The sequence below is a fragment of the Podarcis bocagei genome (genome assembly GCF_964188305.1).
Source record: "Podarcis bocagei genome assembly, chromosome: 11".
NCBI lineage: Eukaryota > Metazoa > Chordata > Lepidosauria > Squamata > Lacertidae > Podarcis > Podarcis bocagei.
The window spans coordinates 57,008,764-57,030,180 of NC_138136.1; the positions used below are offsets into that span (position 1 = coordinate 57,008,764).

Genomic DNA, 21,417 nt, shown 5'->3' on the forward strand with positions numbered 1-21,417 from the left:
TTAGAGGGCTTCAATCTCTCATTATATACATCCCAAGGTTTTCGAGGGATGGTAATAAGGAAAGTCTGCTTGGCAAGGTCGCGTTTTTCATTAATGTTTCCTCCAGCCCTTCAACTTCTTATCTAGCTAGAAACGGAGACATGGGAGATCTGTAAGGAAAGCCAAGAGCAACCTATAATTTTACCCAACTGTAAATTTTACCCAAGCTGTTCGACTTTATTAGGAGAGCACATTGGCTTTGAGCCATTGCACCTGCAATACATTTCAAATCCTCTTTTGTGGTAGGAGGCCCTAAGGAGAAATTGTAGCTGCCATGGATGCTTTTGGAGAGAATGTTGCACATCCATGAGTGGGGGGTGGCTAAGCCTGGCTTGGATCCACGCGATTGTTGAAGGGGCCATTTCAGATATTTATTTTGCCAAAGCATCTTTTTAAATAATAGTTACAAAATGTATCGCTCCCTCCCCCTTCTTGGATGTGCCAAATATTTAAAATTCCCTTTGCTTCCATCTCTGCTTCCCACCCCCACCCCATATAATCGAGTCACACAGCTGTACGAAAAATTAAGATTCTTCAGGTGGGATGCGTACGGTATTTATTTGTCGCTTTTGATATTTGTACATCTTCGTTTTGTGTCTTATGCTCATTGCAGCTAGATGGGCATAAATAGGGTTGCCATATTTCCAGAGGTAAAAATTCAGACAAAAATAAGTTGTTGAGCATTTTGGGGGTGATTGCCCACTCACCCCGCTACTGCTGCCAAGCCCAATCCGTCCAACACCCCCCTTCAAACCTCCCCACACATTTGCTTAAAATTGTAAAAATCCCCCCGGACAAAAGGAAAACATGTCTGATCTCCTTCGTGTCCAAAGCAAGACAGCAAAAGCAAAGGCTATACACAAACAGAAGTTCCCAGCAAGCTGTGCTGGAGTGTAAACAGACATGTGACACACAATAATCATGCCTGTTCCTTAAGATGGAATGGAATATCCCAACATCGGGCACCCCAAAAGAGGACATGTTCGAGATTTGTCAGACTTATGGCAACCCTAGCATAAGAGAGAGATAAGGGGAAAGAAAACACATGCTTCTAGAATTGCTACAAAGCCTTCCACCAATGATCACACTTTGCAGCCTTTCATAGGGAACCACACTGGAAGCAAAAGGAATGACTGGGAGTCAGCAAGGATTTTAACTGGACAAAGGTGTGAGAGATGGGGAAGGTGATGGGGAAACCACAGAGGGTTGGGCAGAAGCAGCGCTCTGACCAAAATTTGGCAAAATTGATTCTGTAAGTTGAGGAGAAATTGTTTCGTGAAATCTCCCCAACCCGACTTTCTTCCTCCAAATTCTTTTGCTGCTGGTTCAGCACGTTTACATGGGAGTTGGTTCCATTGGACTCACATGTCTTAACGTCTGATTAGACATGAATAGCATTGTACTGTTTATTTCTGATTTCCTCATCCCCTCCACCCGCTCACATGTGGTCTGGGGTGCCTTTTAAACTTTTTAATAAAGCATCTTTGGGGTTGTTGTTTTTTTGCAAGGCAGTCTTACTGTTAAAAATAAATAAAGCCGGTCGTTGAACTCTAGCTGTGATTTCCTGCCTCGCAAGAGTTGGGACTAGGTGACTCTTTGGGTCACGTCCAACTTTACAGTTCTATGATTCTATTAAACTTCCCCATGGGATGATTAAAAATAGGGCTGCATGGAATGGCGTGCAGTGACTTTATATTTTTAGTGAGTCTGCTTCAGTCACTGCCTTTGCTTTGTGGGTGAAATTTTGCACTGAACCTCTCGAATAATACAGCTGCTGAAGCAACGAGCCGCCCACTCTGTATTAAAAGTGCTTATCTGTAGATGCTCAGCTGCTCATGTGTACCAAAGGAGGCAGCCATTTTTATGATGAAAGCCATTTTCAAGTTCTCAAAAATCACCCCAGAACCAGCGAGGTCCCCCTGAACTGGTGCAGAACTTGGCAGATGCCCAACCATGTCGACTCCCGATGGGGGACTAGGAAGTACCGTATTTTTCGCTCTATAACACGCACCCGACCATAACACGCACGTAGTTTTTAGAGGAGGAAAATCCGTAGGCATGCCACCCGTAGGCATTCCCTCCATAACACGCACAGACATTTCCCCTTACTTTCTAGGAGGAAAAAAGTGAGTGTTATGGTGCAAAAAATACGGTAACTGCTGCCTGCAAACCTGTGCTCTCCAAATTGGAGAGCTAGAGCTACATCCTTCACTTACCTTGGACTACTGCAATGCACTCTACATGGGGCTACCTTTGAAGGCGACCCAGAAACTGCAACTAATCCATAATGCGGCAGCTAGACTGATGGGAGTTGTAGTTCAACAACATCTGGGGACCCACAGGTTGAGAAAGGCTGGTCTACATAGAGGAAGAGAGCAAGGTATATAATAATAATAATAATAATAATAATAATAATAATAATAATAATAATAATAATAATAATATATTTTTACCCCACCCATCTGGCTGGGTTTCCCCAGCCACTCTGGGTGGCTCCCAACAGAAAATTAAAAGCACAACAAAATGTCAAACATTAAAAACTTCCCTAAACAGGACTGCCTTCAAATGTCTTCTAGAAGTCAGGTTGTTGTTTATTTCCTTGACATATGATGGGAGGCCATTCCACAGGGAAGGAACCACTACCCAGAATGTCCTCTGCTTGGTTCTCTGGAACCTCACTTCTCACAGGGAGGGAACCAGCAGAAGACCCTTGGAGCTGGACCTCAGTGTCTGGGGTGAGCGATGGGGGTGGAGACGCTCCTTCAGGTATATTGGACCAAGGCCATTTAGGGCTTCAAAGGTCAGCACCAACACTTTGAATTATGCTCAGAAACGTACTGGGAGCCAATGTAGGTCTTTCAGGACTGGTGTTATATGGTCTCAGCGGCCACTCCCAGTCACCAGCCTAGCTGCCACATTCTGGATTAATTGTAGTTTCCGGGTCACCTTCAAAGGTTAGGCATTGGTATAGCTCTGTAGATGGAAGGGGGTGGTAGCGCCATCACCTGCCCCGCATATTGAAGGGTAGTCAGTTAAAAGATTCCAGGGGGCGTGGCCCTGTCCGAAGCCTAGGGAGGTTAGGGCCTAAGGCACGCCCCCTACCGGGGACCCTGGGGGAGTTCCTAGTTGATGTGCATCAGCAGGACTCCTCCTACTGGTGGTTAACCCTTCCCGGACTTCAAGCAGACGGGCTGGAGTGAGATATAGTCAGTTAGGACCAATGCCTAAGCCAATACCACTCATCACCTGTAACCAAATAAAGTCGTGGCCTTTTTTTAGCCCATTAACCTTAAAAATTGTGTCATGTGTCATTATTTCCACCTTGGGGGAGGGGGGGTCTGGAACACACCACGCAATTACAGGTCCGTGTTGGAAGCAGAATAAGCTATCTGATATATTTATACGTTCCAGAGCAAATTAAGCTGATCTGTGTACATCGCCGTGCTCTGCAAGATTTATAGAGGCTGCAGGAGAATTCCGTCCTTCGCACTGTGGAATTTGGTGCTGAATGTAGATTTCTTCCGCTGCTTCTCTTCCAGTGCATGCAGTGCACTCTCACCTCCCTCCAAAGCACTGATGAGTAACACACTCGCAAATGCATCTTCGTAGGTTTCAAAAGGGGAGTCAGGCTGGTGTGAGGACGAATCTGAGCTCCCTTGAATTTCTGTCGGCGGCGTGTTTATAGGAGAACGAGCAGACGGGAGGACTTGTGGGGGCAGAGCTGGAATGTCAGACAGATGGTGCACTGTCAGTGCTAAGCAGACAAGATGAGAAGGCAAATGAAGCCATCAACCTCGTTAATTAACCATTTGTTGCTACATGGAAACTCAGGCATGATACTCTGAGTTTTCCTGTCTCAAAAAACTGACAAAATCTCCACCCTCCCACCAATTGTAAACAGCAGATCAGAGTTGCCAATTAAAAAATGAATGGGTTGTTTCAATTAGGAGTCTGCCATTGGAGAAGTATCACAGTTTGCAATAGGAAGAAATTACAATGGTTCACAAGCCCGCCTCCGTACTTATGTTTATATTATTTATGTTGATTGAATTTATATACTTGCCAGCTATGGAGCAAAAGACTTCAGAACAGACATATATATCCTGCGTCTCCGGACTGAAACTTCTATCCAGCACCCAAAGCTGTAACCTTTGCTTGGCCTGATAGCTTCCCCAAAAGAAAGTCTTTCATATCTTCCTATATACATAAAAACGTAAGGTGTCGTCATGCTCTGCAGTTATCATTGACCACACCAGCTTCAGCATGAGGAACGGCTGGCATGCCCAGACAAGCTGATTAATGGGGTGGGAGGAATAGGTGACGGGGTGGATCATGTAGAAAAGGAAAGGGGTTTGGTCAGGTATGGGGGAATGGCAAAGGGGAAGATGGGGTTGGAAGGAGAGGGAGCAGGGGTGTGTATGTCTTTCCCTTATACAGCCTAGCATCTCCCTACCAGTATGCCCCGCGGAGGACCTTAAGGTCCATAAATAGCAACACCCTAGAGGTCCTGGGCCCTAAGGAATTCAGATTAGCCTCAACCAGAGCCAGGGCCTTTTCAACTGGGCTCAGGGCGGCTAACAACAAATTTAAAACACTTAATTATAAAAGCAGCATAAAATACAGTATAAAAACATGAATAACAATAAAATTCAAAATTCAAAAATCAGTTTAGGGGAAATAAGCATTAGATAATCCCCAGGGCTAGCTGGCTGAATTGGTCCTACTTGGGCCAGTGAGGAGGCCGGGGGAGAATTAGCTGTGGGGTCTCAGAGTGGGTGATCTTCATAAAAGGGGAGGGGGAGGGAAGGGAAGGGAAATAAAAGATCAGGCTGAATTCAAATTAAAGGCCAGACGGAATAGCTCTGACTTACAGGCCCGATGGAAAGAGGTTAAATCCTGCAGGGCCCTAGTCTCATGGGACAGAGCATTCCACCAGGTCGGAGCCATCACTGAGAAGGCCCTGGCCCTGGTGGAGGATAGTCTGACTTCCTTAGGGCCCGGGACCTCTAAACTATGGTTATTCATATAAATAGTCCCACCATTGCAACTGTGTGCCCCTAACCCTACCACACCACTTGTACTGGTAAGCATCAGTGATGCTGGAGTCCACAGCTCTGCCCCACCCCACACCCTAAGAGTAAAAATTCCCCAGTGGGTGTTGCTGAAGCTTTCTTTTAGGGCTATCCAAAGGGTCCTAATTCAGACTGAACACTTTCCTTTGGTTTGGTTCCCCCCTAGATCACCATGAAGAATCTGACCACTCAAGAGGTGACCGTGTTTGCATACAATGAATGGCTTTCCACGCAGTGGGGAGACAATCTCACCCTGGAATGGGAGATTCCGGCAGTAATCGATGATGAGCAGATGATGGATTATACTGAATATACGATTCAGGTTAAAACCAGCGATGTCGGAGGTATGTTTAACATTTGTTGCATCCAGTTCTACAAGAAACCAGTGAGTTTTCCCTGCTGTGATAGATTCACTACTGTCACTAACCCACTATGTCTGTCCACGGAAATAATTCTTAAGGAAATTTTAGTAGGTTTCTTGAAACTCCGTTGACATCCTTAGATGTTCTGCCAGAGAAGAGGAACCTTCAAGTTTTGCTTAGCATTTTGCTTTTGGAAATATTTGGTATCAGTTGACAGATGCACGGATCTCTTTAGGAAATATTCCTACCCAGATTGATGCTCTTTTTGGCTACCCATGAAATCCCTCAGACGTCTTGGAGAATGTGTAATGTGAGGAACTAGTAGATATTTACTTATAAAAGAGGCAGGAGGTATTATCAAAGAACTTGTGAATTATTATTTAAACAAGTTGAACAACAAGCACACTTGATCTCCTTGATTGCTGATTCTTTCGTACTTTGAAAGGACACGGGTGACACTGTGGTCTAAACCACTGAGCCTCTTGGACTTAACTGATCAGAAGGTCAGCGGTTCGAATCCGCACGGCGGGGTGAGCTCTTGTTGCTCTGTTCCAGCTCCTGTCAACCTAGCAGTTTGAAAGCACACCAGTGCAAGCAGATAAATAGGTACCGTTGTGTCAGGAAGGTAAATGGCATTTTCGTGCACTCTGGCACTCATCACGGTGTTCTGTTGCACCAGAAGCGGTTTATTCCTGCTGGCCACATGGCACCTGAAAAGTTGTCTGTGGACAAACACCAGCTCCCTCGGTCTGAAAAGCGAGGTGAGCGCCGCACCCCAAAGTCACCTTTGACTGGACTTAACCTTCCAGGGGTCTTTTGCCTTTACCTTACCTTACCTTACCTCTTTCGTACTCTGGCAAACCTTCTCCAATGTGTGTGTGTGTGTGTGTGTGTGTGTGTGTGTGTGAGAGAGAGAGAGAGAGAGAGAGAGAGAGAGAGAGAGAGAGCGAGCGAGCGCACTTTGGCTCCCAAAGAAGAGAGCTTCAGATGTCAACACGAGCACATCCATCTTCTCTTTTCCAGGAAATGAAGGGTGATAGTTTTTTAACAACAGTGGGTTCTATTTTGTTATGAGTCAGTGGGGAAAAACAAATTAGGGAATGAATGAGCTGAGTTTGTTTTTGATCAGATTATACAGCAGTCAGCATAATGTTACATCCGACTGAGGCACATGCAGGTTTGGAACTCACTCGACTGCGGCATCTGTCAGCACAGAGACAATAACCTGATTCGTATGTCATCATAGCACCACGAGAGATGAGCTGTCATATTCTGTGCAGGGTTTGGAGATGTTTTGCAGGTGTACCCTAACCCAAAACAGTCCTTTGCTTTGCCAGCCTCCAGGAGGATTCCACAGCAACTCTTAGCTCTTTGTTTTATTTATCTCCTTCCGCAAAGGTCTAAGGCGATGTACAGAATGCAATAAAATCTGCTAAAAACGCAGTTAAAAGCAACAGGGGAAAGAACGGCAGATAATAAGCAATGCCACGGCAGCGAACTATTTGTTCAGCTGGGAAAGCTTGTCAGAACAAACATGTCTTCAGTTGTTTCCGGAAGTGGAGATAGTGAGCACTTGTCGTAATCGTGTGTCAACAGGGATGCTGCTCCACAGAACAGGGGCAGCCAGCTAAAGGCCGTAATCCACATTACTCCAGAATGGACTTCAGAGATCTTGATTTAGTATGATTCATAGATTTCATAAAATTTATATGCCACCTGATTGTATGGAACCTCAAACTGGTTTACAAAACAGAAAACAGAAAATTTGGGGGGTGGGTTCAAAAGCCTGCTTTAAAAATATGCATAAGTTAAAATACTAAAATAGATTAAGATTGCCTCAACTGTCTAAGCATCTGGGTAAGGTAAAGGTAAAGGGACCCCTGACCATTAGGTCCAGTCGTGGCCGACTCTGGGGTTGCAGTGCTCATCTCGCTTTATTGGCCGAGGGAGCCGGCGTACAGCATGACTAAGCCACTTTTGGCGAACCAGAGCAGCGCATGGAAATACCGTTTACCTTCCTGCTGGAGCAGTACCTATTTATCTACTTGCACTTTGACGTGCTTTCGAACTGCTAGGTTGGCAGGAGCAGGGACCGAGCAACGGGAGCTCACCGCGTCGCGGGATTTGAACTGCCAACCTTCTGATCGGCAAGCCCTAGGCTCTGTGGTTTAGACCACAGTGCCACCCGTGTCCCTTCTCTTTTCCTTAGGACGTCCCTATTTCCTACCAGTCCTACCACCGTTACTTGTTGATTACAGTTGCTCTTCAAATAATTCGTAAATTTCTTCCAATCTTCTGTGAATCTCTGGTCTCGCAGGTTTCGAATCCTTCCTGTCATTTTATCTAATTCTGCGTAGTTCATTAATTTCGTCTGCCATTCTTCTTTCGTCGGCAATTCTTCTTGATTCCATATCTGGGCAAATTTTTCACCAGCTGAAGTTTCCAAGCGGTCTTCAGAGGCAGCCCTACATATAACGTGCTGCAGTAATCTGTTCTCTCTCTTTCTCCCTGCAGCAGCTGGAACAGATGCCAATGTCTTCATGATCATCTTTGGGGAGAACGGGGACTCCGGGACTTTGGCTCTTAAAGAAGCAAACACGTCCAACAAGTTTGAGAGGAACCAGTTGGATGTTTTCTATTTCTCCGATATACTCAGTCTTGGGGATCTCTGCAAAGTGCGGATCTGGCATGACAATACAGGTAACAAAGATGGTTTGTTTGTTTGTTTATTTTAACAAAGGTTTATTTTAAGGGGTCGAAGGGGGGTACCATTTCTGCTTTGTGTCGGGATCTCCGCTCAGCCAAGCTGATAAAGCTCATTTTCTTCCCCGGAGTCCTTCGGAATCGCCTCATGACGTGTTTAACGACCTGAGCCTTTGATAAGGCTCCAAGGCACGTTCCATTCAGCAGAGTTTCCAGCACAGGAAAGAGACGAGAGGTTTGGGCTACATTGCAAAGAGTTTTATTATCCCAACTACGCAGACAAAAAACACATCCTCTCTCTATGAAAGCAGAGAGCAACTGAACAAAGGAACAAAGGAAACCACTAACGTCACATCCCATCTCCCCTCCCATGAGACTTCCCACAGTCTGGAAGGTCTCTGGAATGTAAACAGAGTCCTGTGACTCCAAGCAGCTGCACAGTGATATGAACAGAAACTAACACTTTGCGGGCTGTATTTCTTCATGGTGGCACATAGTAGGGGGTGCTGATCACAGAGGGGAAACTGATTGGAACAATGCATGTGACTCTCACTTTTGTAAGGTAAACGACAAACCAGCTACACAAAACTCAGAGGATCACACACAAAAATATCTTTCCATTTTCTATCAAAGCAAGCAGGAAGTATTGTGTGGTGGTTTCCCGTCTCCCCCCCAGTGGAAATAAAGACACATGACACAATTATTTAAGGTTAATGGGCTAAATATGGCCACAACTTATTGGTTACAGGTGATGAGCGGTATTGGCTTAGGCATTGATCCTAACAGACTATCCGGCTTCAGCCTGTTTGCTTGAAGTCCAGGAAGGGTTAACCACCAGTAGGGGGAGTCCTGCTGATGCACATCAACTAGGAACTCCCTCGGGGTCACCGCTCGGGGGCGTGTCTTAGGCCCTCACCTCCATAGGCTTCGGACAGGGCCACCCCCCCCGAATTCCTTTATCGGACTACCCTTCAATATGCGGGGCAGGTGATGGCGCTTCCTCTCTTCTTCCATCTACAAAACAATACCAATGCCTAACCGCCAATACTAAGAAAGTTGTGACGATTTGCTACGAGGTAGGCGAAAACCAAGTGGCTGGTGCCAATTTGCCGAGTGGAAAAATTCCTACCAGGCCCCTCAATGGCGACCAACCAAGGTCCATAGCAAGGTCAAGGAACGAAAACCTTATAGGGCGGGAGGGTGGGAAAAGCAGGAACAGCTGGTATGCGGGAAAAGAGGGAGATCCCTGGCCATGCCTGCGTTTAAATTGGGAGGGCCACGCCCCCAAAGCCAGCCGATTGGCTGGCCAGGGGGTAACACGGCCGAGATTCCCCCAATCATGCAGGGGCTGGGCTCCAGCTACTGCACAGGGGGTTGGGCCATGACGCCTGCAATCCCACCTCCTCTGCAGGGTGGAAGTGGGTTTATCAAAATCCCAGCAGGGCAAATGTTTAAAAATGGTATTGGGAAGGACTAGCAATGGGTGAGGCCCAAGGATGTGGCATGGGAAGATTCCTGAGGGCATCTAGAGAGATCTGTTCCCTATACAGTGCTTCCCCTATGAGCAAAGGTTGCAGCTATTGGGGGCTTTTTCGTTTAGAGAAAAAATGACCCAGAGACGACATGATAGAAGTTTATCAAACTGTGTGCTGCATGGAGAAAGCGGGTTTTTCTCCATCTTACAACACATGCATTGAATGTTGGGATGGTTCAAGATAGATAAAGTCAGCGCTTTATTTCTGGGTGTACCCATACCCCTAAACACTTTGTGACTCTCTGTACTCTTGTCCATTTACTGTATTTATTTCCCCCGATTTGAACTATAAAATAGTGGTTTTCTTGAGTCAAAATGAGAGTACCCCTAAACTTTTTTTTTAATTGAAAAAAGCACTGTATAAAATCCTTAGTGGGGTAGGAGAACTGGGGGTGGGGGGAGATTCCCATCTGGCAACCAATTCAACCCTTTGGTTTCAGATAGTACATGGGTAGACAAGTACATGGGTGGACATAAATTTTCACGGTCCTCTAGCAGCTATGGTGGCTCATTTACCAACAGTAAAGCCACTTCCGCCCAACAGAGGAGGTGGGGTTGGGGGCTTCACGGCCCCACCACACGCGCAGTGGCTGGAGCCCAGCCCCACACGATTGGGGGGGGGGATTCCTGGCCACGTCACACCCTGGCCAGCCAATTGGCTGGCTCTGGGGGTGTGGCCTGCCCTATTTAAGGCAGGTCCCTTCCAACTCTACAATTCTATGAAAAGTAGAGCAAAAATATAATTAAGCTGGATCATTTGTGGTACAAAAAGTTCCAGGAGGTTAGCAGGAGGTTACTGGACACTCACTGATTGGGAACAAAACACTGTGCCTACTCCATAGTCCGGGCTCCCTGGAGAGCCCTTCAACAGAGGTAGGGGGTTCAAATAATAGATCTGTTGTAGCCTTCTAAAAAATATAGAAAGTGGACCATCACTAAAGGAAGAGAGAGCTTCCCCCATTCCCATGTAATTCACACCTAGTGCTATTCAAAGCACAGCTATTTGCCCAAGCAACTATTTTGCTTTCTTCCTGAGCAGAGAAGCAGCTCCCTTCTGGTTTGGCTTCTTCGCCAGCTGCCCTCCATCCAATAGCAGGGTCCAGGCTCAGAGAGCTGGCTTGCCTCCAGCCACCGGGTGATCGTCCGCCAACCCCCAATTCCCACCGCAGTGCCCAGCCGCTCCTCCTCTCACCGCAGGCGGACGTTGTGGTTCCTTTCACTCCCCCCTTTTTTGTCTTCTGTTTGCTGAAGACTCTCTTCCCAAACTGCTGGAGACAGGGCTTTGGGAGACAGAGCATTTATTTGTCAAGGGTTTGCTTCTCCAGGGATGCCAAAGAAGAAAAACCCTGAGCCTGGTGTCTTCCAGCACACATGGCGGTCCTGGGTAATCCTCTAACAAAACCCTGCCTTCTGGAGCTCAAGGCTTAATTAAGGGCTGGCAGGCAAGCAGGGCCTGGGCTAGATTTTTCTGCTCCTCACTTTTCCTCCTTCTTCTCATTGTTGTTAAGTGATGGGAAATGGCAGGTATGTAATTGGATGAGCAGGCCTGGATTTCCATACAACAGGGGGCCATAGGAATAGGGAGACTCCGCCAACAGCAGCAGGCAGGGGTGGCCCAGCACTCCTAATTCCCCCCAGGTAAATTAAATCCAGGGGAAAGAGGCTTTTGACTAAGGACAGGGGCTTAGTTCAGTGGTAGAGCGTCTGCTCTGCTTGCAGAAGGCTCCAGGTTGAATCCTCAGTATCTCCAGGAATGTCTCCTGATTGAAACCTGGAGAGTCATAATCATCGTCATCATCATCATCATATTTATACTCCGCCCATCTGGCTGGGCTTCCCCAGCCACTCTGGGCAGCTTCCAACAAAATATTAAAATACTGTAATACATCAAACATTAAAAGCTTCTCTAAACAGGACTGCCTTCTAAAAGTTTGGTAGTTGTTGTTCTCTTTGACATCTGGTGGGAGGGCGTTCCACAGGGCGGGTGCCACTACCGAGAAGGCCCTCTGCCTGGTTCCCTGTAACTTGGCATCTCGCAGTGAGGGAACCGCCAGAAGGCCCTCGGCGCTGGACCTCAGTGTCTGGGTAGAATGATGGGAGTGGAGATGCTCCTTCATTGCATGCCTGTGTAGACAGCAGATGGACCAAGGGGCTGGCTCAGTGCAATGCTGCTTCCCTCCACAGTGGGGTTCCCAAACTCCCCCCACCTCCATGGACCACTTAAAAAAATGCTGAGGGTCTTGGCCAACCAGCTAATGATTTTCCCCACCTATTGCAGCAGGTATAATGTGAGAGCCAGTGTGGTGTAGTGGTTAAGAGCGGTAGTCTCGTAATCTGGGGAACCGGGTTTGAGTCTCCGCTCCTCCACATGCAGCTGCTGGGTGACCTTGGGCCAGTCATACTTCTTTGAAGTCTCTCAGCCCCACTCACCTCACAGAATGTTTGTTGTGGGGGAGGAAGGGAAAGGAGAATGTTAGCAGCTTTGAGACTCCTTAAAGGGAGTGAAAGGCGGGATATCAAATCCAAACTCTTGTTCTTCTTCTTCTTCTGTGTGCTGTATGATTTTTAATTGCGTTTTCATTGATTCTTCTGTTTCTTGCACATTGCGTTTTATGAAGTTGCAATCTGAATCAAACAGAATTAGGTGGAATTGAAATGTAATACGGTGGTACCTTGGGTTAAGAACTTAATTCGGTCCGGAGGTCCGTTCTTAACCTGAAACTGTTCTTAACCTGAGATACCACTTTAGCTAATGGGGCCTCCCACTGCCGCTGCACCGCTGCTGCTGATTTCTGTTCTCATCCTGAAGCAAAGTTCTTAACCTGAGGTACTATTTCTGGGTTAGTGGAGTCTGTAACCTGAAGCGTCTGTTACCTGAAGTGTATGTAACCCGAGGTACCACTGTATGACGACATCAACAGCAGCAGCAGCAGCAACAACAACAACTTTATTTCTATGCCACCTTTCTGACTGGGTTTCCCCAGCCACTGTGGGTTGCTCCCCATCCCCCAAATATTACAAACACAATAAAACACTGACCATTAAGACCCCTTCCTGAACAGGGCTGCCTTCAGATGTCTTCTAAAAGTCAAATCTGTTTGACATCTGATGGGAGGACGTTCCACAGGGCGGGTGCCACTACAGAGAAGGCCCTCTGCCTGGTTCCGTGTAACCTCACTTCTTGCAATGAAGGAACTGCCAGAAGGCCCTCAGAGCTGGACCTCAGTGTCCAGGCTTGGCGATGCAATAAAAGAAGCGATTCAAATGTAGCTTAAAATAAAAATGAATATCTGATGTGATAGACGTGCTGCCTTCGTTATCTTATTCCACCCCATTTATTTCAGCAGAAAGGAGACACGGTATAAGTGGAAGGGAAGACACAATCAATTTCATACTGTTTGCAGGCTGAAAATAACAACAGCAGCAAATACTGTGTTCACTGGATTTCCATTGGTTTCCGTTCCAGATGTTGGACAAACAAGTGAACACCAGTGATTTCCATTCCCGTTTTTGTTGGACTTCTTTGACATCCCTACCTGTAGGTGGCGGCAGCCGAACCTGCTTCATGTCCCCCAAGTAACGAGATGCTTCCTTTCCACCAGGTATAGCACCCGGCTGGCACTTGGAGTACATCGATATAGAAGACTCCCTGATGGACAAGATGTTCCGCTTCCAGTGTGATCGCTGGCTGGCGAAGAGCGAAGACGATGGGCAGCTCCTCCGAGAGCTGGCTTGTGCCAATAATGACATCCTGGAACTGAAGGAACGCACCTGTAGGTCTAAATGGGAGAGCTGGGCAGTGGAGGGGGAAACTTGTGGTAGCCATTTTATTTAAAACAGAAGTCATGCTAGCCTTCCTCCAACATTTTCCACAGGTGGAAGCTCCATGTGGAGTAGCAGGATTATGCCACTGGTCATCAAACCATAGAATTGTAGAGTTAGAAGGGACCACAAAGATCATCTACTCCAACTCTCTGCAATGCAGGAATCTTTTGCCCAACGTGGGGCTTGAACCCACAACCATGAGATTAAGAGTCCCATGCTCTACTGACTGAGCTGTTCTCCACTTGACATTTGGCACACCACTGGCACTGCCCAATGAGGGGAATCTTGCACCTAAACAATTGCTCATGACAGTGGCCTTCAGGGGGCTCAGATTTCATCAGCCCCCTGTGCGATGCCAGAATTCAGTGGCCCCCTGCTTCTTGCCTTCCATTCTACATCATATTTGCAGCACCCCTGAGGCTCTGCACCCAGTGCAACTGGTTGCACTCCCCCAAATCTGTCTCTGTTTAAGCAGAGGGTTTCATGCAACCAGCGCCCCTGTGCAATGGGGTGTCCTGTTTTTGTGAAGGTTTACAGAGGGCCCCAGGGACACGGGTGGCACTGTGGGTTAAACCACAGAGCTTAGGGCTTGCCAATCAGAAGGTTGGCGGTTCGAATCCCCACGACGGGGTGAGCTACCGTTGCTTGGTCCCTGTTCCTGCCAACCTAGCAGTTCGAAAGCACGTCAACGTGCAAGTAGATAATTAGGTACCACTCCGGCAGGAAGGTAATCACCATTTCCGTGCGCTGCTCTGGTTCGCCAGAAGCAGCTTAGTCATGCTGGCCACATGACTCGGAAGCTGTACGCCAGCTCCCTCGGCCAATAAAGCAAGATGAGCGCTGCCACCCCAGAGTTGGTCACGACTGGACCTAATGGTCAGGAGTCCCTTTACCTTTACCTTTTACAGAGGGCCCATACCTCAACATCTGCATCAGGGCATGGAAACAGCAAATGCGGGGACCGCTTTGGAGCTGGTGAAATCTGGGCCAGTGGTGTTGATGCCCCACTTTGCCCCACTTGTCTGAATAAACAGTATCATGGGCTGTTCTAAAATGTTCCACAGGTACAATTCTCTACCTTCCCGAGTTTAAATGCAACAAAAATGTTGGGGGGGGGAGTAGAGCTAAGTTACTGTTGCCCACAGCTTTAACACCTGAAAAGAGTTACTAGGTCATGCTGCTATTGAACAAGCATCTTAAAGACTCTTCATTCATCTTATTCTATGTTCATTGTGCACTAGGTAGAAGGTGCAGGGCTAGGGAGCCTGTGGCTATTCAAGTGCTGCTGAACTACAACTCCCATAATCCCTGACTATTGGCCATCCTTGGTGGGGCTGATGGGTGTTGTAGTCCTGCAACATCTGGAGAAGGTCACAAGCTCCCCATCCTTCTTTAAGCCAGGAGAAGAAGCCCAGACCTTTCCCCCTTTACATGTTGTCAGATATGACGCATGTGAAACAGACACTCTTAATAGCAAACGAAGCCTGCAAGCTCAAATGGCAGCTATGAACTAGGAAGGGCTGAGGGCCTGTCTCTTTCCCCCAATTCACCATAAGCTCTTTTCTGACTTCCAAGCTTACAAGATCGAGACAGTCACAAGTGACCGAGATGACGCAGAGACAAAGGAGAACGTCTCTCTTATTTTCGAGGGGAAGAAGGGACGGTCGAAAGAGTTCCTTCTGGAGAACTCACCCAAAAAAAGGAGATTTTTAAGGTATGTGGGTGGTCTTAATAATATATGGCAACGATGACTGCTGATAGCAATTTTGTTGCAGAAGAGGCATTCCTCTCTGTCTAACAGGAAATTCCTCTTCTAGCAGGTTGCCTTATATTGAATCTGACCAGTGGTCCATTTACCTTTGCATTGCCTACACTGGCTGGCAGTGGCTTTCCAGGGTTTCAGAGAGGGAATCTCTCCCAGCATCTGCCTGGAGATGTTGCCAGTTGAACCTCCAACCTTCTACATGGAAAGCTTACTGTCAGGCTTCAGGGACTTAGCTTCCTCTCCCCCTTTGGCAGTAGATAAACAGAACAAAGCACAAAGAGTCTCTTACCGGTTAGAAATTTTAATGATCACAGCAAGAGAACAAAGAATCCATTTCTAGGCATGAAGGTGCTCCCATTTAAGGGTACCACCCACTTCCCCCCTAGTCACCCACGTCACTTCCGTGTCTTGCAACCTGATTTCACAACCACTTTGCTTTCTGTGCTGCCACCTTATCTGTTCTCCTTGACCTTGGGCTGAGCGGATGGACGTTTTCAGCGAAAGTGAGCCTGTTAACTTTCTCCCCCAGTTCTTCTTCTCCTAACTGTTCACCGCCCAGTTCTTCCCAACTTCTGTCTTCTGAACTATGTCCCTCTGCAAACCACTGTTCTAAATCTATACTTCTTCTCAGCATGGTCCCCGACACTTACACTCTACCACCGAGAGTTGACCCTTCCTCCAATATAATGCCATTGGAGGAAGACGCAGGCTTTTGGTGAAGGATGAGGTACAGAGGACTGGATTTATATTGTTGCTGCTTCATTTGAATGGAAATTTACATTGGCCTGTTTTAATATTATTGTTTAACTTTCCTCTGGATTTTAAGTATACCCACCCTGGGAACTTCAGGTGAAAGGCAGACTATAAATAACAGAATCAGCATTGTAGAGTTGGAAGGGACCCTGAGGGTCATCTAGTCCAACCCACTGCAATGCAGGAATCACAACTGAAGCATCCATGACAGATGGCCATCCAGCCTCTGCTTAGAAATCTCCAAGGAAGGAGAGTCCACAACCTTCCAACCTTGTATGAATTCTGTCCTCTCATCACAACTGTTTCCTGGACTTTCTGATATTAATCAACACTGGGTTTTTGTTTTGTTTTGTTGCGGGGCGGGGTGTTCTCCAGAGGAGCAACAGACGAATTTGAGTTCGCTTCCAAGAATGTCGGTGATATTGCGGCCATCTGTGTTAGTCACTGTCCAAAAGATGGAAAGAAATCAAGTGTGAAAACCGAAGTCTACTGGCATGTTGAGGAGATTATCGTCACAGAGTTGGAACTTTACAACCAGTAAGTGGCTTGTAGGAAAGAGCTCCCTAGATCAGACATAGGCAAACTCAGCCCTCCAGATGTTTTGGGACTACAACTCCCATCATCCCTAGCTAACAGGACCCATGGTCAGGGTTGAAGGGAGTTGTAGTCCCAAAACATCTAGAGGGCCGAGTTTGCCCTACGCCTGATCTAGATGTCTCTGGCATTCACTGATTCCACAAGTGGCGGGGACAACTGGATCTGGTGGTATTTCTGGATAGTTGCAACAAGGTCCATGTCCTGACTATGGTGTCAGGTCAAGTCTACAGTCCCCCTTCCCCCTATAGGGCTGAATGACTGATGTCTCCCTTGTTCAGGAGGTAAACCAGATGGAACCAGATGAATGTAGCTCACCAATAGGGATGCTGGCTTTCCAGATTTGACCGGATGTTTCTTGGTTTTTCCTACTCAGGCATTATACTCATGAGTAAGTAGAACATGCAGGTGGGTAGAGTAGGGATGATGGCACTAGCTCCAACCTCACCCCTACTTGAGTTGAAGGACAGCCATCTGCAGTGGGATACATAAAGATGGGCAAATTTGGAAAATTAAATTTCTCATCTCCCCCACTCCCCAATTGGCTGGAGAACAGCATTGCAAAATTTGAAGAAAAGCTAATTTCATATGACATCTGTGTTTCGGTCCACATATTATTGCGGAAAATGCCTATTTGAAGGTTTGCCTCTTAAATCAAATTTCTTCCCCATCTCTAGTCCCTTCCGAATCTATGCATTCTTGTATGCCATTTGAATTTTTGTGCACATTTGAAATGCATATCTGTGCACGTTACTTGGCTGGAGAACCACATTGCAAAATTCAGAGAAATGTAAATTTTGAAGAAGGGCTGTGCTGGGGTTGGCGAATTGTTTCAGGAAATGAACATTAACGAAGTTGGCCTTTAATTGGGAACTGAACTGAATTTATCCCCATTCCTAAGTACAGGCTGCCATTCTCTGCTACACAGATACAAAAGACCCTTGAGATATCATATCATGGTGTGTCGTAATTCCAAAAAAGGCATGGAAGGCATGGAAATAGCAATTGCTGGGCCATCAATAGGACCGCTACGGTTGTTTTGCATCGGCACAAAAATTGTATTTGAAAGAACAAAACGTTGCCATGTCCCCCACTTTTTCTCGTGAGCCCGTAACATTACAAGATTTTCTCCCGTCCCTCAAAATTCGCAAAAGGAGAGGTTGCACCTTTTCACCCATCTTAGCCCCGTATTTTCCATTTTTTGGCTCAGTGTTAGGCAGAACAATGAAAAACATGGAGGCAGACCAAAGAGCCTTCTCTGTAAGAGTCTTTGGGGCTCACAAGAGCTGTTAATTATTCAATTCGTTAATTTCCCATGAAGCCAGTCACACTTCCCTTGTGGTACAACTAGTGTATGCCAACACACAGTTTGGGAATGACTGTATGGGCCCTGGAACTGAAAGTAAACAAATTCCCATTTTGTTAACAATGCACCCGTGTCCCGTGCGTTTGGTCACATTTGCACATGCAACTAACTGGGAGCAGCCTGCCCAAAAGATTGCCTCGTCCCCTACATATCCAGTCTATCACTGCTTACAGCAAGAGACTGTAGCCTGCAGCTATCATCTTAGCAGGAAGCTTGCTCCCTTGATGTTGTTGGCCCCCACCTGTCTCAGGAGGCAATGGAGCAGTGTGCCTTTGGAAGTGAAGTCAAACTGTTGGAAGGTTACAGCATCTGCTGTGACTATAGAGACTGGTATGGGAGAGACATGTTTTGTTGCAGCTGGGGCAGATGAAGGCATCCAGTTGTGCTGCTGCAGATGCACCATGGCGTTTCTTCTCTCTGAGCTCCTCCCAGTGGTCATTCCTCCTCTGGTCCACTGCTATGGATGCATGACCTGTGTGTCTCCAGGTACAGTACAGTGGACACTTGGGTTGCGAACCTGATCCATGCGAGATACACGTTCGAAACCCGCAGCGGCGCTTCTGTGCACCCCCAGGTTGAGAATCGACACTTCTGCGCATACGCAAAACGCTATTTAGCACTTCTGTGCATACGCGACCACTGAAACCCGTAAGTAACCCATTTCGGTACTTCCAGGTTTTGGCGGTCTGTAACCCCAAAAAACGCAACCTTAAGCATCTGTAACCTGACTGTACTATGGTCATCTGCAAGGACTTCCCACACAGCGGGGTCAATGTTGCCAGCCTTCATGTCATCTTTGTAGCAAAGAGTTGGGGCCTTTTGTGTGGTGGCATCACGTCTTTGAAAGTCCCTCCCATTGCATATTGAACAGTCGCCTTCTCTGTTGCCTTTTTGGCACCTGCGAAAGATGTTCCTCTTTCAACAAGCTTTTGAAATAGAGATCTTTATCCCAGTTGGTATCCGTACTGGATCTGAATGGATTTTTACACATGTGCTGTTGCTGTTTTATTCTCTATCTAGCTAGCTACATGGGATTTTTTTGAAAAAGTTTATTTCATACTTGCAATTGTTTTAACAGTTTTTATATACGTAACTTTTTTGCATATGTTATTACACCTTTAAGACACCTCGTGGGAAGGGATTCATAAATGAAATAAATAATCATTGTCATCTGAGATTGGGATAGGGGAAATGGAAGGGGCAGAGATTGCAACTTTTCAGAAGCAGGGTGGAGGGGAATAGGCTACACATCCAATTAAATGGATTTCTGTGCCTGGTATGCTTATGGAAGTTTGCCAGCCAAAGGAATTTAAACAAAAGAAGGATAACAAAACATTCAATCAAATGGGATTTAGCAAAGCCAACAAAATAGTTGTTATGGAAAGTGTGCCTTCCCTCTCCCAAGAAAAATAAGCTCCCTGCAGCGAAATATTTGGTCAGAAAGGTAAGCCGTTAATCGTCCCAGGTACAAAGCTCTGTTCTGTTCCTTTTGGCAGGTATTTCTTCAGGTGCAATGCGAAAATACCACTCTGCAGGAAAAGGGGCGACCAGAAGGTCTTTGAGTGTGCCAAGGTGATCGAGAGCTTTGCCAGCAAAGCTCGGAGTTTGGTGCCAGTCAAATATGAGGTCATTGTTGTGACAGGGTTTGAGAAGGGGTCTGGCACAGACGCCAATGTCCTCATCACCATATTCGGAGTGAACGGGGACTCCGGCAAGCGGGCGCTCAAACAGAAGTGCCGCAACCTCTTTGAGCGGGGCAATACCGACCGCTTCTACTTAGAGATCCTTGAGCTTGGGGAGTTGAAAAAAGTCCGCATTGAGCACGACAGCACCGGGATCTCGTGCGGATGGCTGGTGGAACGGGTGGAGATCACCAACTCTGCTACAGGCGTGACCACAAATTTCCCCTGCGGGAAGTGGCTGGATCAGAATCGAGGCGATGGGTTAACCTACAGAGAGCTGTTTCCAAGGAATTAATGGCAACGTTAAATGTACATTTTTTCCCCTTGAAATCCTTAAACCTGGCTGGGCAATGGTGTTTCCCAGTCTGGGTCCCTGTTCCCATTCTTCCCCCATCTTAAACAGAATGTCAAAACAAACCCATTTTTGCTTACCATGTAAATTTAAACCAACCAGTTTCCTTTCAACAGGCTTACAGGCTTCTGCTACAGAATATTAGCAGTTTATCCCTATTTTGTAAAAATATACGCCTTTTCAGTAAAATTTTCATTGCATTTAAAACTTCTTTTCTCCTTGTTTAAATCATTTCGGAGCAATCCACAAAAAACGTTAATGTGCAGTTCATTTGTCATTATAGTGCCTGTTCGCTGGAAAACCATTACTAAAATTCCTTTAAAATGCTGTGTTTTAACATTTTTAATTATTGCTGTTATTTGATTTATCCTCTTTTTTTAATTAGAAAAAGAACAAAATACTTTAACAAAAAGCAACTTACATGGAAAACAGAAGGCGCCTTTCTCTGATTAAAAACATTTCCAGTGTGTGCGATGGAGCCATTTTAACTTTGCCAGATTATATGCTGGTACTTAAGCATGAATAAAGTTGACTTTTAAAATATTGTTGAGTTTTATTATAGGCATAAATAAATCCTGTATGATGAGCTGGTCACCCCCATCCAGAGTTCTGAAAATGCCAAGCTAGGATTGGTTGCCTCTAATTAGGTTAATAGGGATGTTCTTGCAGCTGGAATAACATTGGTCATCTCCTGCCCATCTAGGAGCTAAACCTCTGAATGATGGAGTGCGTGCTTTGGATATGAAAGATTCAAGGTTCAATTCTCAGGCTGTTGAGGTAAGTCAGGGATGGGGAACCTGTGGCCTTTCAAATATTGTTGAAATACAGTCCCTATAATCCCTGACAATTGTCCAGCTGATGGGAGTGAGTTGGAGTCCAACAATTTCTTGAAGGCCACAGGTTGCTCACAAGACAAATTATAGAATCATAGAACCATATATACAACTTTACATACAAACACCAGAGCATCATATATACTCCATATATTTCCCTTTAGGACTAGTAGGGCAGAAGGAAGAGAGAGCAGCAGAAGGTAGCACAATGCCCTGTTGTTGTTGTTCAGTCGTTTAGTCGTGTCCGACTCTTCGTGACCCCATGGACCAGAGCACGCTAGGTCCTCCTGTCTTCCACTGCCTCCCACAGTTTGGCCAAACCCATGCTGGTAGCTTCGAGAACACTATCCAACCATCTCATCCTATTTGCCCTAATTGACAAGCACCCACTGCATGTGGGTCTCAGCTGCATGAAGTGGGGGTACCCAAGGATACCCCACCCACACAAAAACCCTCCCTGCAGAAGTAGAGTACAGTAGAACCTCTACTTACAACCGTCTCCACTTGCGGACGTTCCAAGTTGTGACCACGGCAAAC

The 21,417-nt window shown here is 46.4% G+C and overlaps 1 protein-coding gene across 6 annotated transcripts in view; it reads left to right on the forward strand.

The window, feature by feature from the left end:
- Positions 1-21,071, forward strand: part of LOXHD1 (lipoxygenase homology PLAT domains 1) — a 188,597-nt gene extending 167,526 nt beyond the window's left edge. For 5 of the 6 annotated variants that reach the window (XM_081212608.1, XM_081212607.1, XM_081212610.1 and 2 more), the window contains 6 exons: positions 5,278-5,455; positions 7,988-8,173; positions 13,313-13,483; positions 15,111-15,249; positions 16,429-16,590; positions 19,510-21,071. In XM_081212608.1, coding sequence (XP_081068734.1) covers positions 5,278-5,455; positions 7,988-8,173; positions 13,313-13,483; positions 15,111-15,249; positions 16,429-16,590; positions 19,510-19,990 — 1,317 coding nt within the window. In that variant the 3' untranslated portion in view covers positions 19,991-21,071. The remainder of the gene's footprint in view (positions 1-5,277; positions 5,456-7,987; positions 8,174-13,312; positions 13,484-15,110; positions 15,250-16,428; positions 16,591-19,509) is intronic. The other variant, XR_014012837.1, reaches the window with a different exon arrangement.
- Positions 21,072-21,417: the final 346 nt, after the last annotated feature.